Source organism: Vigna radiata, chromosome 5, assembly GCF_000741045.1.
Source record: "Vigna radiata var. radiata cultivar VC1973A chromosome 5, Vradiata_ver6, whole genome shotgun sequence".
Classification (NCBI taxonomy): Eukaryota; Viridiplantae; Streptophyta; class Magnoliopsida; order Fabales; family Fabaceae; genus Vigna; species Vigna radiata.
In genome coordinates, this window is record NC_028355.1 from 30,864,403 (window position 1) to 30,881,364 (window position 16,962).

Sequence of the window (16,962 nt, forward strand, 5' to 3'; positions counted from 1 at the left end):
GATGATGATGATGATGGTGATGATGATGGTGGTGATGATGATGGTGGTGATGATGATGGTGGTGATGATGATGGTGATGATGATGGTGATGATGATGGTGATGGCGTAACCAACTTTGTGGGTAACAGCCATTTCCTTCCCTTCAAAATAGACTACCCTTCTTCATAGCAGCGTAACCGAATACGCTTACAATCAAATGAAAAGGGGTATTTTAGACAATACATCGTTCATCCCTCCAAATTTTCGCAAATATGACGCTACAATACATAAATCCCCCGCTATTACCTTCAAATCATCGCTTCCAATACATCACAAGTGAACACACTTTACACTTTTTTTATTCATCGCTCACTGCCAAGCTTGAACAGTAAATTACCTTCAAATGAACACACCCTCAAAGTTGCCCCATGACACATGAAATTCTGTTTGCAGATTTAGGAAGTTCATGTACACTTATTATTGTTTTCACTTCTTTCATTTCATTATCAAAAGTGTTCTCACCATCTTCACTTCTTACTAAAAATTTTACAATAACTCAATACTAAAAAGAACAAACTAAACTAAATGTATATATGTTAAAAAAATAAAATTAAAATAAATAAATAAAATAACTTACTGAAAGACAATAAATAAGATTAAAAATATTAGCCATATTTTTCGAATCGATTTTGATAAGTTATTATTGACGTTATTAAATTAACATTATTTGACTAAAGCAATTTCATTATTTTTTAGTTAGTAAATAATAAACTTGATAGAATTAAATCAGCCTTCATTTATATCTCAATGAATGGAAAATTAATTTTCAAAAATTGATTTTTATAAAATTTTACAGAAAAGGTTAATTATAATATTCCAAAAATTTTGATACTTAATCGAAATCTTTACTTAAACTAGAGGAAACAGAAACCAAAATTTCTATTTTACGTCTTAACTTCACCATTGTCTAGTATCTACTCACTATTGACATTCCTCTAAGTTTACACCATTAAAATCATCGTTCATCGTTACAAAAGAAAAAACAAACAAAAACAACAAGGGTAATTATTGTTAAAAAAACAAACACAGGATATTAGAGTTCATCATACATCAGATTTCATACAGTACTAAACATACATTCTAAGCATACCATGAACCACGACCTGACCATTCAGATATAGTATGAATGTCGAGCTATGGCGAGTCATGCACTTGTAATGGCCTTTACTGCTTGCAGAGTCATTGCCAATGGGTTTCACCCTACCACACTCACAAGATTAGTATGTTTCGCATCTTAGGTCATATTGGAACACCTAGACTAGGACCTCCTGCTACTCTCATTACATGCAACACTCCTCTCTAATTGAGAATGAATGACCATTAAAGTGTTAAGATAACCCCCAAGACGGAGCTTCCTACATTTATACGCAACTTGAAACAACCATTTAAAGTTTCTCCTCAGAAACTCTTATTAAATCACACCTTGATACATACCTTAACATCATTTGTAATCCTTAATAACATTTCATAAACATATTAAACATGGCATATTGTACCAATCAATCTTTAAAATAAAACCACAAAAACCAAAAGATGAAACAACAAAGAGAGAAAACCACCGCTAAGCGCCAATCTTCGCACAAACCTAGCGCCTAAGCGCCACCCCCTACAGTTGAGCGTCAAACTTTTGGCTTTCTGGTGCTCAGGCTCAGCTAACTACCGTTGATCACCACACTAGAAGCATACAAACCCTATTTTCTAGCCTTAGTTGTCTTTTGTACCTATCCAAATGGTTTACATGATATCCTAAACATTTAAAATGCTTTAGAAACAGGTTTTTAACTTAAATTTGATACCTTATTCCAACTTGCCTAGTCTAATTTACCTAAACTCACTTCCACCTTTTTCATGCAAAGATTAACATCTTAAGAGTCCAAACCAATCGAAAATGATCTAACAACAAACCCTAAACTCATTACTTAATACCAGACCTACTACATTAAAATCTCACTAGTCAAAACCTCTAAAATTAAACCTAAAGGTGCTACCAAGTTTCAAATGACCATATAATCTGTCCTAAATTATAGTTTCTCTCCTTAGACCATTACTTCTAAAACTTACCTATCAAAACCTCCATTTTAGACAAAAAATGATCTATAACTCTGCCTAATCCTTTCTCCTCAACATTACAACCAATTTGACACCACTAAACTTGACAACAACAGCATTCATAACAATAACCAAGTCCAAATAGAATCATCAAAGTCCACAAACATCATTCAACCAAGTACATTCATCCAAACATAATTAATGTTGAAAACAACAATTTTAGGTATAATAATCAACATGCATTAATCTCACATACTGCACCTACAAACAACGAAAAGACTATCAAGGTACACTATTAGAAACACTGATCAGCAAAAACTCAAACTAAAGACTAAAAAGACGCATGCAAGTTGAGCGGGACCCGCATGCAACAAATAAAGAAAGAATAAGATAAAAGGGGGTTGAAACTTAAGTTACTCAGACGAAGAACAAGCTGAATTGAAGAATTCACTGCCGAGATCATTCATACAGTCTCAGTTCTTTAATTAGATAAACAAAGAAAAAGAACTCTTAGAGAATTCCAAGAACTTTAGAAAAGTGTTTTCTAGAGAGACAGTGTGTTTTAAAATAATAAAACTCGTTTATAATGAAACTATTTATAATAAAAAAAATTAATATTAAAATAATCGACTCTCACTATTTTTAAAACCACTACTATTTTTAAAAAATCATTTTCTAAACCTTTACATTAATAAAACATAATACAAATAATAAAAGATAAAAATAATAAATCTAACCTAATTCAATAAAATTAGTTAGTATGAATGACATGAAAAAATATACTAATGATATTATGTCTAAAAATCTACCAAGAAAAAAAGACCTAAAATAATTACAATGCAAATGCTTATGATATGTTAATATAAATGTGACTAATAGTAGTATGGGTTTTGGTAACAAATTAAATTAAATAACAATTAAATAAAAGATTGTAGAAACAAAAATAGTATGAAACAAGGCAATTTCATTGATATTTCAAAATAGATGTCATCCCTTATTCAAAAATAAATTATTAAATTAGTTGTTGTCGTAAATTTGCAAATCAATCAATGTAAATTAATTGTTGATATTCTCACTTATAATCAAAATACAGTAATTAACTAATAATAAAAAATTTATATTATTAATAGTAAATTGAATTAAAATACAATCCCAATCAAATTTTATTATGTTGGTTTATTTTTCATCAAATAAAAACTTAATAAATAAGTAAAGTCTTAAATAATTTTTAATTAGAGTGATTAGTTTTAATCGAAGTAAAATTTTAATTATAAATAAAAAGTTATTTAATCATGCAAAAGTTTTTAAATTAAATCAAAAGTAAAGTCTCGATTGCATTTAAAAACCCTTCGAACAGCATGCATATAGTTTATAAAAAAATATTCATTTCATTCTTTCTCTTCTTTCTTTCTTGTATGAATTCTTATTAAAAGCAGTTGATGAAAACATAACCCAAGGATACATCTGAGAACGGGATTTCAAAAGGGAATTTAAGAAAATCTCCATAATTATTCTTTAATAATATATCCAAATAATGAAATAAGCAAATCTCTTTGACTCCAAGATTTATATTGAAACTTTAAATGCTTGAAGCATTCAGATGAAATAGCAACTTACAAAGTTTTGAAATCGGTTTTTCTATATCTTGTTGTGACAGATTAATATGAAAATCTTAAAAGATAATATATTAACAACTTTTTTTTAATAATTTTTTTATAATAGATTATGTATCACTGTTTTATTGGTTCATAAATTTAAAACGGATCAATCACAAACTATCACATAAATTGTTGTAAAAAAATTATAAAAAATTTGTTAAAAAATATATTTTTCTTTTTTATTCGTTGGGCGATGATGTGTTTTTAAAAATTTCTAATCAGACGATATTTTAACAATTTTTTAATAACATATTATATATTATTATTTTATTTTATATGTTTAAAACAGATGAATACGATATAAACAGTTGCAAAAGAAATTTTCAAAAGTTGATAAACATACATTTCCCTGTCTAGTCTCATGAATTTGCCCAGTAATATAGTGCACATTCCGTGCAGCACGCAATTTACAAACATAACGCAACTGCTTTATTATGATAAAGAAACGGTCATTTGAATAAGTACTTTAACAACATTGATTAAGAAAATTAAAATAAGATATGTCCATTGAAATTCACGTAAATGTATTAAAAAAATGCAATAACAGTATATTAATGAGAGTAACTTTAACAGACAACTTCATAGGTAGTACTTTAGAATTTCTTAACCATGATTAACATTTGTCTTTATCTTTTTGTTTCTTTACCTCCGTGCACGAGACATATCAAAGGCATATTGGCATAGTGTAGTACTACGTAGTTGCATGTTCTTTCACCTCCCTTTTCTTTCTCTCTTACCTCTTCACACTCCCAAGCTATAAATGCAACACAGTAACAGTACCAATATTATAGAGTTAAGTAACGTTCATACATTGAGCTATTTAATTGAAACAAGAGCCTTGCTAAGGGGAATCTTAGTGATAGAGACAAGTATAAATAAGACAATGAGAACAGCATGTTTTTCATTGTTAGAAAGATGTCTGGTTCATATATTTACTCAAGCAAGCAAAAGCATTCGAAGAGAACAAAAAGTGAAGACAGAATCAGCAAACTTCCGGAATCACTCATAAGTTGCATACTCTCTTTTCTGCCGACCAAAGACGCAGTTCGAACAAGTGTGTTATCCAAGACATGGGTATATCGCTGGACAACCATTACCAAGTTGGACATAAACGACAATTTGTTCTTCTCTCGAAAGAAGAGGAGCCGAGGAAAACAGAACTTCGTCAACTTTGTCTATAGGGCACTTCTGCTTACAACAGCATCAAGTTTCTCACTTGTTCTTGTTCACAACCAGGATTTGACCCTTTTCAATATTTGGATATCCAATATCTTGATCAAGGGGGTTAAAAATCTTCGTATTGTCACACATTTTGAGATGTCCTTTCCAGCTCAGGCAACTCATTTTCTTTTCGAATCCTTATATTTGGAAGAATTGGTTCTGAATATGGTTTCTTGTGCCATTAGAGTTAAAACCTGGGTTTATTTTGGATATCTAAAACTCCTGAAATTGTCTGGAGTTATATTTACTTATGACTCTCTTTCAGATTTCAATCTTCGTTTACCAGCTCTAAAAGTGTTTGAAACAACGAATTGCTCTTGGTTAAAAGCAAAACGCGTCATTTTAAAGGTGCCTCTACTTGAAAGCGTTGTCATAGTGGAAGACAACTCCAGTTCTTATGCAACGAATAATTGTGCGGTTGAGTTTTCTGCTTCTCATCTGAAAGACTTTACATATCGTGGTTATGATTACAGGTCAAATTTTTTCAAGCTGCTGGATCCCTCATCGGCTTGTAATGCTTCTCTCACTATAACGGTGAACCCATGTGAGAAGAAGAATAATACGATGATAGAGTCCCGTGTCTTTGTCCTTCTCAAACAATTTAGGGAAATGAAATGTCTCAAATTCGGTGGTTTGCAGGTAAGCAACCTTTAACCTTTCTCGTAAAGAGTAATGATATATATGAATTTGAGTGCATTGCACGTTCAGAAGTTTGGGAGTTTTGTATTAAACTAGACAAATTTAAAGAAAAAATTACGGATGTATTACAAATAATTTTGCAATAACGAAATTAGGCAAGTCGTGGGGTGAGATAACATTAAATGAAGAAGTCTTGTCTCTCCTGCATGACTTCGTAGTAATGACCAGAAAGTCGTGTATTTCAAAAACGATTTTTAATTGTCGTGGCAATAAAAACCTGGTGGGTGCTGGCCCTTGTGCTTAGCTTGGTGGGTGGTCGACCTAGTGGTGTCAGGAGAATGGAGACTCTACATATTCAGAAACAAAGTCAAGTTGTATAAAACAAGTTGCTTAAAACGAAGTCAATAAAGCACAAACACTGACCTTTCTTTAGACACCACCAGGCCGACTGACCATCAGAACGAGTGGTTGACCACCTGGCTAATCACCAAATTTTAATGTTACGTCAATTAAAAGTCGTTTTTGAAGTGCATGACTTCAACCGTGGTCAATGCTAGTCTGCACGACTTCTTCATTTAAAGTCATCTGATCCTCCCATGATTTGCATATTCTTGTTATTTGAAAATCTTTTGCCTACATCCGTAATTTATTCTTTAGATTTGTCTACATTGCTTGGTGCTGTGTATGGAATGTCATTACTAAAATATCGGTTTCTTTATATGCAGTATCTGGAAAAAACAAGTGTGGCTAATCTACCTTTATTTGGAATGTTGAGCTATTTGGATCTAGGCTTTGTTACTGGTGATGTCTTGTTAGGCTTACTTCTCAAGTCACCGGTTCTCAGGACTCTAGCTTTCGAGGTAATAATAACTCGTGCAAAAACATTTCAGGTTTTCCGAATTTTGATACACCCTTTTACGCTTGTTGTTTTGATGATTAATTATAATCATCAGGGAATATCTAAATTCGACGTGGTGCTTTTGAACTCTGCTGCCGTGCCGGAATGTTTGACATCTACTCTCCAGGTTGTGAAATTTGGTTCACTGAATGGATTTGAGCATGAACTCTGTGTAGCAAAATTTGTGATGGAAAATGCTTTAATGCTGGAGAGAATGAGCTTCTCCATTGTATATTGGCAGATGAAATCGAAGGTGATAGAGGAATTTAAAGAGAAGCTATTCTCATATAAGAAAGCTTTCTCTTGTGCTATTATTGAATTTTCATAGGCCAACCATGTTTTGTATTTTAGGATAGCATGTTTTGTGTTTTGAGAGTATCTTCTATCGTAATGGACCCTTATTGAATAAAAATAATAATGGAAACGGTGGATTCTGAATTTTGGTGCTAAATAATTAAGCTGTATTTTTTTTCTAATTATAATAAATGTTACGTATTTTTTTAAGTAATACAAGGAGTCTCATTCATTTTGTATTGTGATAATATAGTCGTGTGACATTTTTTACAATCTATTTAACATGACTGAATGAAACAAGTGAAGATTAATATTTTTTTTTACCAAAATCAGTTGATAGATGTTTTACCAAAGTTTGTTATAAGCTAAGTTTTTCGGATATTATTAAAAACATTGAGAATGTATGAATTTATTTAAGAGGCACTGTTGAGAAGAAGGTATTTGATTAGCTAGATTGTATATTTGTTTTTAATTGTGTACAAAATATTATAAGACCAATATATTATGCATATGAATAAAATCATAAAATAAAAATCATTATAAATAGAAAATTCCAATGCTACAATAATTAGATTTTTTTTTTCAACAATATATCAATATTATGTAAAATACATAAAAATAAATAAAATATTGAACTAAATTAAAATTTTCCAAAATACTACTGTGACGACAATGCATACTATAACAATAATAAATTTATTATAATTTTATAAATAGGACATCAAAGTCTTTATTTTATGTGTCTTCTTACAATTTCTGTTTATCATGACATTATAAAAAGACCAAAGTTTGAATTTCACTATTATAAGACAATGCAGACTTTTAAATACATTTCGAGTCTTAAAATTAAGTTTTCTGATAAAATCTAAGAATTTGTCTGAACTTTTAGGAATAACAAATTAACTTAAATCAAAGGATAACTTTTGAGCAGATAGTTATTTAACTTTAGGCTACATAGGGGGTACTACTCTGTCGTTACTCTGTTTTTATGTCAATGTCTAACAATCTTTGCCTGATCCTCCAAGCAACTCAGTTCTAATATCACAAGACCACTACCACTCAACTCAGTCTACAGAACAATGACCTTGAAACAGAGAAGAATGGTTGCCTTAATTTCATTTCTGAAACTCAAGAACAGTGTAAAAATGGTCAACATGGATGGCTCTGAAACGAGGGAAACCTGCATCAATGGCTAACTGCCTGAACTGTTCTTCAGTCCTGTGCTTCCCCTTCGCTCTGTAGATTGTCATCACAAAAATGTCACCCTCAAGCAACGCCCTTGTTCTGTGACTCTCATCTGAATGCTCTGGCAGCACTGGCTCACAAGCTATCACTTTCCCTCCCTCAGGAAGTGCTTTGTGACAGTTCCGCATTATCTGCTTTATTTCTTCGTCCGTCCATGTTGTTAGCACCCACTGCCAAACAATGTTCAATATATTATTCAGCAAAACTACATAACAGATGTCATAAATACACAACAATGTATACAGTCACAAAGACTACCATTTAATCCTGTCAAACTCTCAAAATCTTCTAATCACTGGAAAAATTTTTACACACAACATGAATCTACATATTGTTCATTAGATAAATCTTTTGTTTGTTAGGAATTTAAGGTGAATACATCGGATAAGATGAATAATTTATTGAAAGTATTGCCCCAATCCATCGTAATAATAAAATACAGGAAAGAGAACGGAAGTTATGAATGAATTAATAATTATAAGATTAATTAAATGTTTTATCCCTACCAACGTTATCAGTTATATGTGGTGAATAATAATTGCGTCTCCATTATTACTTTATGGCGTTACTACCTAACGACCATAATATTATTTTAACAAAAAAAAAAACACCTCAATATTATGCCAAAAAGACATCTTTAATAAAAAAAAATCATAACTACATCTTACGTTTAAAGATGAAAATTGTTTTTCGGGAGGAAAAACTGGCTAGTTTAAATTTATAAGTTAATTTAATTTTTATATGAAATTTCAGATAAGATATTTTAAAATAATTAATTTTATAATTTTCTAAATCACAAATTACAAATTCCTTTAATTAATTTACATTTTTTATTTATTATTTCTTATAACTTTATTATATTAAATTTCTTTTTTGTATATTACGTGACGATAGGTAAAAGTTATATAATAATATAAACATTACATATAATAACAATGGTAAGAAATACATGTAATGCAATTTTAATTTCCAATTAAAAAATAAATTTAAAAATAAATAAAAATTTAATTTAATTAATACTAACAAGTTTTATATATATATATATATATATATATATATATATATATATTCCATTAAATAAAAGGTTAAATTATTTTCCAACTTTTGTAATTAGAAAATAAATGACAAAATATAGTAGATATAAAATTAGCATTTTCAGTGTTTTACGTTGGCAAATTAGCCCGTCCCGCAAACTTTTTAGGAAAAAATCTCTTTAACAACTCTTTCTTTGATAACTTTTTGATAAAGCATACATGGTCACTTATGATTGGATCGTTTTAAATATTTTTTTAAAATAAATTTAAACAGACGAATAAAATGGTGACACGTATTCTGTTGTCAAAAAAATTGTCAAAAGTGTTGTTAAAATATGATTGTGCAACTTTTTATAGCGGTAAGCCTTATTTATTAGTAACAAGAGGACAAAAATTACATCTGCCAAAGTATTCTATATAAGATGCTTTGTGTTATTTTCTAAATAAATTGTAATAAAGGAACGAACTAACCTTCATGAAGATAGCGTCTCCTTGGGGAATAGATTTGAACATGTCACCACCCACATGGGTTACATCTAAAGATGAATAATGAGACAATGATATCAGTCAGATGTGGTCATAATCTCATGAAACAAGAACCTAACAGTGACTCACATGGGGTTGGTGGTGCTTTGGCCACAACTTCAGGGAGGTCGAAGTTTATCCCCTCCTTGATGCTGGGGTGTTTCTGCAGGATCATGCGGAGGCAGTCACCGCCACTACCACCCACGTCCACCAGCCTCTCCACACCTTGGAAGCCATCGTAGCCCTCTAACATGGCCCTCATGAAGGGCACTGACACTCCTGACATGGCCTTCACCATCAACTCGTTCATCTCTTCCTGCTTCAGATAATACCCATACGCTCCCTCACCGTTCGCCCTCTCGAACGGCTCCTTCGTAGGGTCCACCACTGCCTCGTGAACCAATGTCCACGCTCGCATCAACGCGTCCTATCGACACAACTACATTATTCACATGAGTCATTCATTTCTATTAAGATTCATTTTGTTTTTATTGATAGACCTTTTCAACTTAAATTAATTGATAAATATTTTCCTAAAATATTAAAATCGTTTCCTTAAAGACATTTACATTAAAAATCAAAAGTTGTAAACAAATTTAATCAGAAAAAATTTCTTAAAAAAATCGGACCTGGTGGTGTTGAAGCACGTAAGCACCGTAGGAGAGACCTTGCTCGTCAGTGACAAGCGTTTTGCCGACGTCGGTGAGGGAGTACTTGCGTTCGCCGGCGTCGACGTGCTCCTTGAAGACGCCGTAGCTGGTGAGGATGCGGAGGAGTCGCTGGAGGTTCTCGGCGTCGCCGGCGGGGAGGATGCGGGGGAGGATCTGGGCGGCAGAGATGGGGATGTTGGCGCCGGAGTTCCAGATGGCGTCGGCGACGTTGAGGCGAACGACGGCGTTTAGGGCCATCGGAACGCTTATCATGTTGGCCAGTTCCATGATTGCGAGCCTCGCTTGCTTTCGAGAATCCGTGGCTTCCTCTGCCATCTTCTTGTTGACGTTGTTGTTGCAGAGTTTTGGAATTTGTGAGAAGAGGAAGCGACGTGGAAGGGATTTATAGGTGAAAGAATGCCTACCTAACCCATGAGAGCGAAACGGACAAAGGGTAAAAACACGTGACTCTGGAAGACGGTGATGTAAATAATTTACTATCACTGCTGTGTCATCACTTTGTATCTTTCACTTTTTTACCGTTAAACTAGTTTGATACGGTGCTAAGCGAAATTAACACAATAATTTTATTATTAGTACTTATTGGATGCTGATTTGGCATTGAAGGCATTAAGGAAGAAATGTAAGCAGAACGTTTTAGATAATACGAATGTGATCTAGGGTGCAGTATAGGATGAATCAGAATAACTACTACTACTACTGAGTGTTATCTCAATATAACCCATTTTCATTTTGAATAAAATGTTTATCAATGATTAACATAAAGGTCAATTATACTTTACTTTTTTTTTGTCAATTGTAATCTAATTTAATGAAAGTTTTAAATTAATTAAAATTTTAAGTAAAAAAAAAAACTAAGTCAAGTTAATACAATACAAAATATCATGGCATAAAGTTTTTCTTTTAAAAAAAAAATCTAACATAATACAGATTTTTAACTTTTTGTTAACCTAGACATCCGGGTATAGAGATCATATATAGAAATACAAAATCACACATGTTGAAAATTCAACCTCTTAAAAGGATTGAAGCCATACTTTATGCATTACTTTAAATATATTTTTGATATGGTTTTTTTAATTTCTTTGCTGAGAGCTTTCTAGAATGTAGCTCTTTTGACAATTCATCATTATTCACTAGTAAAAAAAAAGGCGTTTTTAACTCGTACATTGCATTTTGGTTTGAAACAAACTAAAACATATAAAAATGTGGTGACACTCTCATAGTTTTTTTAACTCAAATCGATGTTTAAAGTTTGTACTGTCTCGGTTGTTAGGAGGAACCGAGGCACATAACTCTGCAAAAAGCATAAAAGTCTAACTTATCATCTGACACCTTTTTGGGAAAGCGGATACTGTCTCGGTTTGCAGAAGTAACTAATACATATAGCCATCTGCAATCAATATTATTCACTGCTATCACTACCTCGTGTTTAGCCGAAGGCATATTGCCTCGGTTCTACTCAAAATCGAGGCAATATGTCTAGCCACGTAACTGTTGATCTGAAACTGAAGGTTCTAAATTAATAAAACGTCACTGATACTACTTGAGGTAAACTGATATCATATGTTGCTTCTACTTTGGGTGAAGCGCGAACCGATGCGCATAGTTTGAAATTATTTTTAAAATTGCCATTTTTTGAAACCTTTAGGCATCGGTTGAGCAAAGGAACCGAGGCAATAGGGTTGTATTGCTTCGGTTAAGAGAGAGAACCGAGGTAATATCATTTCCAGAAGTGCGAACATTTTTCTTCCTCCCTACAAACGCCTTGCCATCGCTGCAGCCTTCTTCACTCTATGTCGCCGACGTTGTTGTGCCTCCATCTTGCTGCCCCAACGTCCTCGTCGCGTCTGCTTCTCGTTGCATCGCCACCCTCCTCACGCCTCCTCCTCGTCGCACCTCATCCTCGTCGCATTGCTCTCGCGTCACTCTTCTTCCTCCTTCATTGCTCTCGCACTCTTCTTCCTCCATTGTTTCGCTCTCGCTCGCGCAAGGTTTTTCTCGTTGCCTCCATTTCGCGCATTGGGTCCACCATCGTCAGCTTAGTGCTTCTCGGTTTTGGGTTCGCTGTTGCCTCTGCCTCCATTTGTCTGGCGCTTTGGTAGTTCCATTTCTGTCTCACGTTGTTGCTTCCATTTTAGTCACGACTGCCTCCATTTGTGTCTCGTGAGCTTTGTTGGCGACGTCGTCATTTGCTGCCACGCTCCCAAGTACTTTATTATTTATTCTTTGATTTAATATTGGGTTGGTGAAGTAGTTTACATGTTGGGGAAGTGGGAAATACATGGATGAAATTTAGGTTGCATGTTGGCATAGATGATTTTTAAGTGCTAAAATTTTAAATTAACTTAATGTAATTGTTAAATAAATTACTTCTGTATGACTGATGGGTGTCGCCGCCCGATCAAATTTGATTGCAATTGAGAATATGCAGTATAGCTAGGGAATGACTCCTAGGTCGTCTCACAAGGACCAACTGCGGTTCGAGACTTAGGTCTAACACGAAAAAAGGGGGGGTTGAAAAGGTTTCACCATGCACGAAAATAAAATTAAAACAATAAAAACGAAACTGCTACAGTAATTACGAAAATTCACGCTGGAACTAGGCAGCTCTGACCTTTGCTCAATGTTTTAACCATAACTTTTTCTACAGAGCTCTAAATGAGATGAGGTTTTTTTTTCTGGAAAATAGACTCAAATATCTTTCATTTGACATATAAAACGTAGCATTTGGACTTCTGATGTGGTTGCAGTTATTTTTTTTAAAAACGAGTCCAGAGAGTGAAAATGCTAAACCAAATACTAGACTAAACAAATATCTAAACACAGTTAAGTTAAATTAAATGCAAAATTAAATTAAAGAAATTAAAAAGCAGCTAATCCTAATATGCAAATTAATTTAAAATAAAAGAAATAAACTAATTGAATTTGCAATCCTTGAAAATAAACCTCTTGCCATGATTTTTCCCAGCCGAAACCGTGTGCACCCTCTTTTTTCCAATTAAAAGGAAATTCATTTCTATCTAATTGAAGTTAACGTATCCTCTGAATAAAGCAAAGAAATTGAATGAGCATTTTTCTTCCACCAGCGTGTACACCTACCCAAAGTCAAGCATCACTTCAATGAAAAAGTAGAATAGAAATTGTTCCATTTCTTCACAGCAAGGACCCAAAAAGACCGTGATATGATTGATGAATAGGCAGCATAAAAGCTACAGCAAAGCAAAAGGGAAAAACCAACAAAAGGGTAAGCACCCTTCACGCTGCACCTCTGCAAGGTAGCTGCTCCAAATTTTATTCAATGAAATTTAAAGGAAACCGTGACTTGAAATGAGATTAAGTCCCGTGAGCTCCATTTGCAAGGAAAGAAATTAAAGTGCTTTTACAATTTGCATTCAACCACCGTAACATCAATTGCTTCAACCTTTTTAACCACATCATCACCAACGTTCAAAGTTTTCTCCCAAGAGAATATTCTAAAGCAAGACTTTCCAAAAATCAAATGACTGTTCCGCAAATGCCAAACCATTTTCTCTCCAAAAATAATAAACGTTCCAGCAAAACCAAATAAAACGAAGCAAGTGGTGGCAACATGAATCAATTCCAAAAGAAATTTAATGTGTAAAGGGATGATGCAGTAACGCTACTCATTCGTTCTTCCCCAAAAGACAACGTTCTAGCAACTCCAAAATGAAGTGTCGGCAGCTGCAGCCCCTTTCTCAACCAAAATCATCAAACATGTGCATAATTGAAAGAAGAAGAAGATTCTTAAACCAAATGAGCCAAAAATCTGCAAAGAGAATTCTATGGCACCTTTCCAGCAAGCATCATCAGAATTCTTTGTTCCAGCTCTCCAAAGAAAATTGTCGAGAGCCCTCTTCTCCCGTTGCAGCCCTCTCTTGCCAATTTAATATGACGGCTGTAGCTCCCTACTAAGAGGCCAAGTGTTGCCTCTAAAATGAGGTGGGGTCCACCCCTTTGCAAAACCCTAGGTGCCATGTCATCTATTCTAACATTTTGGGCCTAAACTATTTTACCAAAAATTGGCCCATTGTTTACAAATTTAATTAAAACTATCTAGACTACTAAGTTTCAAAGTAATTAAATTTGAAATGTCCATGTGAAGAGTCTTGACTTTATTTTGTCTCCTCCAAATGTCCCAAATTGTATTTCCAAAATTTTCCCTGCAAATAATAATGCAAATAATTAGCTCAGAAAATTCAAATTAATTAAAATAAGAATTTCTGGTCAAATTAAGTGTAATCAGCAGAAACGGGAAAATACCGGACATTTAAACACAATTCCCTGATTAATTTCGGTACAATAAACTAAGTGAAGTCGAGAAAATATCGACTCATCAATGACGTTTGAAGGCCAACTTTTCTATTAACCAATGTTTAACCTTCTTTTCAGTAGTTCCACGGTCACCAGCCATGCCTTATAAAGAACTTATTTATTTGAAAACAATGAGCCATAAGTGAATAACAAAGTCAACAAACGAAAAATAAAAATAACAATGAAATGACTAAATATATCCCAATCACATTCCTAAACCACCCTTATAACAAAAAAAAAATGAAAACTTTTTATCATCAACAAAATGGGATTATGTTTCTTACTTGAAAATGTGTTTTTCGACTTCATTGAAAATATAGTCAAACACACATTAGCGAAAGGAAGGCGTACCCAAACAATACATTAATGTCGACGATGACAAATGGTAAGTTAAGTAGTGAAATTGTACATTTCAACGGACGACACAAACAAAGCAAAAGGAATAAATACATAGTTGGGCAACATGATAGCTTTCAATGAACCAACCAAAATGAAGAAGCAAAGAAACAAGAAGAGTGGTAGGTTAGTCTACATTTCAAGATGAAATAAGGAAGAACATAATAAAGAAGAAAAGTGAAAGAAACTAGAATAACGCAACATAAAAGAACAAAACTAAATGTTGATGTTTGTTATTTTCATTAATGTTTCAGTTAGGATTACTACTTTGCAGTAGTAATCAGTTAAGTTTGTTATTATCCCGTGTTTCCCCTTTTCCCTAACCTATTTAAGGCTAGGGTTTTTTTCTTTTCCCTTTTAGAATGTAACACAGAAGAACTACACCAATATAGAAATACAAAAAGCTTAAGTTTTTCTCTTACCTCCGTTGAAGACTTTGCACCGAGCATCTTTTCTTGTTTCTTCCTGAAGCCATGAACACTCATCGCCAAGAGCTTCGTGCTCCTTCTCTCTAACTTCTAGAAATCTCGCGCATTCTATCTCTCTTGTCTGACGAAGACTGCTTCAAGGTAGTTTTTTTATCAAGAGATATTTTTTATCTCTTCAGGCTTTACGTTTTGGGCCTTGGTTTAAGGCTTTGGGCCTGTAGCTTAATATGGTATCAGAAGTACACGTTTCTTGATTGTTTCTTGGAAGGATGGACACCCAGATCCCACCACTCAACCTTCAAGCCCGTTTTATCTTCATCCCGGAGAAAATCCAGGTACTACTCTTATTTCCCAGATTCTCAATGAGACTAACTACCCATCTTGGAGAAGAAATTTAAAAATGGCTCTTCTCTCCAAAAAAAAAGATCAAATTCATTGGTGACAGTATTAAGAAGCCACCAAGAATCGATCCTCTGTTTGATGCTTGGAAAAAATGTGACACCATGGTTTTATCTTGGATCATCAAGACTCTTTCAACCCAGATTGCAGATAGTGTCATCTATGTTGACAATGCCAAAAATTTGTGCGAAGAACTTAAAGAAAGATTTTCTAAACGAGACTATTTTAAGATTTCTGATTTACTGCAGGATATCTGTTAACAGATTGGCAAGCGTACCAAATCGTATCAAGTAATAATAAATGGTAAGTCCAAGTATCGTTTTCCCAAGAGACTCGAAAGGCCTTATCGTTCGTGTGAATTAAGATCGTAAGACTTGAAAATAAAAATTAATTACTTGCAAAAGAGATTGATTCAATTGAGAATAAAATATGAACATGCAAAAGATATTGATTCAATTGACGAGAAGAAAACGATGGATGAATGGAGTTGTTGGGGGTTTACAATTTCATCTTATCTGCTTTCTCTTATTTACTCCTCCTGATTTATTTGCTTGATTAACTAATTGTTATGCAACTTTCTTAGCCTACCCTTAACGCGATCCCTCGGCGAAAAGAGCCTATTACTAATTACTGGCTTGCTATCCCTAGCCCCCCTAGCAATTAATAAAGCATTATAAAGCAGAACTGAAAAACAATTGATCATCCTACCCCTATCCCTAGGTGGTATTGCTTAATCAAGGAATTATTCACCAGTTCATGACATTACTGTACGTCCCCGTATCAATAAAGACAAACAACAGTTATCGAATGAGTTAAACGATAAAAGCATTAAGCACATATGAGAACCCAACAATCAATAATCAAAGCATATGGAAACCATATAAATAAACAAGGGTTTCAATAGAAGAGAGTATCAAAAGATTACATTGTTTCCCTCAACAACAATAGGGTTTAATTCACCATTGACATGGTGAATCTAAATGAAAAATGGATGAAGAATGGAAAAGCAAACCCTAGATAAGAAGAAATGGAGCCTAAGCATCCAAGAGATCCTCTCCAGAGAGTGAAATTAGGTCTGGCTGCCCCCTTCTGTGAAAAGAATACATCTAAACTCGCAATAGGGTTATTTAT

General features: G+C 33.6%; 2 protein-coding genes across 2 annotated transcripts; one reads left to right on the forward strand and one right to left on the reverse strand.

The window, feature by feature from the left end:
• The first annotated feature begins 4,661 nt into the window (after positions 1-4,661).
• On the forward strand, positions 4,662-6,832 carry LOC106760592 (F-box/FBD/LRR-repeat protein At3g14710-like). The gene is made up of 3 exons (XM_014644011.1): positions 4,662-5,606; positions 6,332-6,466; positions 6,560-6,832. Exons 1-3 carry the CDS (start codon positions 4,662-4,664, stop codon positions 6,830-6,832), a joined length of 1,353 nt encoding a protein of 450 aa, XP_014499497.1.
• An 865-nt stretch (positions 6,833-7,697) lies between these two features.
• Positions 7,698-10,637, reverse strand: LOC106760833 (caffeic acid 3-O-methyltransferase). Its single transcript, XM_014644264.2, has 4 exons — positions 10,232-10,637; positions 9,693-10,029; positions 9,549-9,613; positions 7,698-8,213 (listed from the first exon to the last, which is right to left on the reverse strand). The coding sequence occupies exons 1-4, from the start codon at positions 10,586-10,588 to the stop codon at positions 7,914-7,916; spliced, it is 1,059 nt and encodes a 352-aa protein (XP_014499750.1). The 5' UTR covers positions 10,589-10,637; the 3' UTR covers positions 7,698-7,913.
• Between the last annotated feature and the right edge of the window lie 6,325 nt (positions 10,638-16,962).

What these genes read in the sequence shown, in the direction of transcription:
- LOC106760592 (XM_014644011.1), top strand. Translation starts at nt 4,662, where the DNA reads ATGTCTGGTTCATATATTTACTCAAGCAAGCAAAAGCATTCGAAGAGA. An exon ending in TCAAATTCGGTGGTTTGCAG is followed by an intron (nt 5,607 to 6,331) that starts GTAAGCAACCTT and finishes CTTTATATGCAG; the next exon opens with TATCTGGAAAAAACAAGTGT. An exon ending in TCAGGACTCTAGCTTTCGAG is followed by an intron (nt 6,467 to 6,559) that starts GTAATAATAACT and finishes TATAATCATCAG; the next exon opens with GGAATATCTAAATTCGACGT.
- LOC106760833 (XM_014644264.2), bottom strand. Translation starts at nt 10,588, where the DNA reads ATGGCAGAGGAAGCCACGGATTCTCGAAAGCAAGCGAGGCTCGCAATC. An exon ending in ACGTGCTTCAACACCACCAG is followed by an intron (nt 10,030 to 10,231) that starts GTCCGATTTTTT and finishes TTGTGTCGATAG; the next exon opens with GACGCGTTGATGCGAGCGTG. An exon ending in CAAAGCACCACCAACCCCAT is followed by an intron (nt 9,614 to 9,692) that starts GTGAGTCACTGT and finishes ATTCATCTTTAG; the next exon opens with ATGTAACCCATGTGGGTGGT.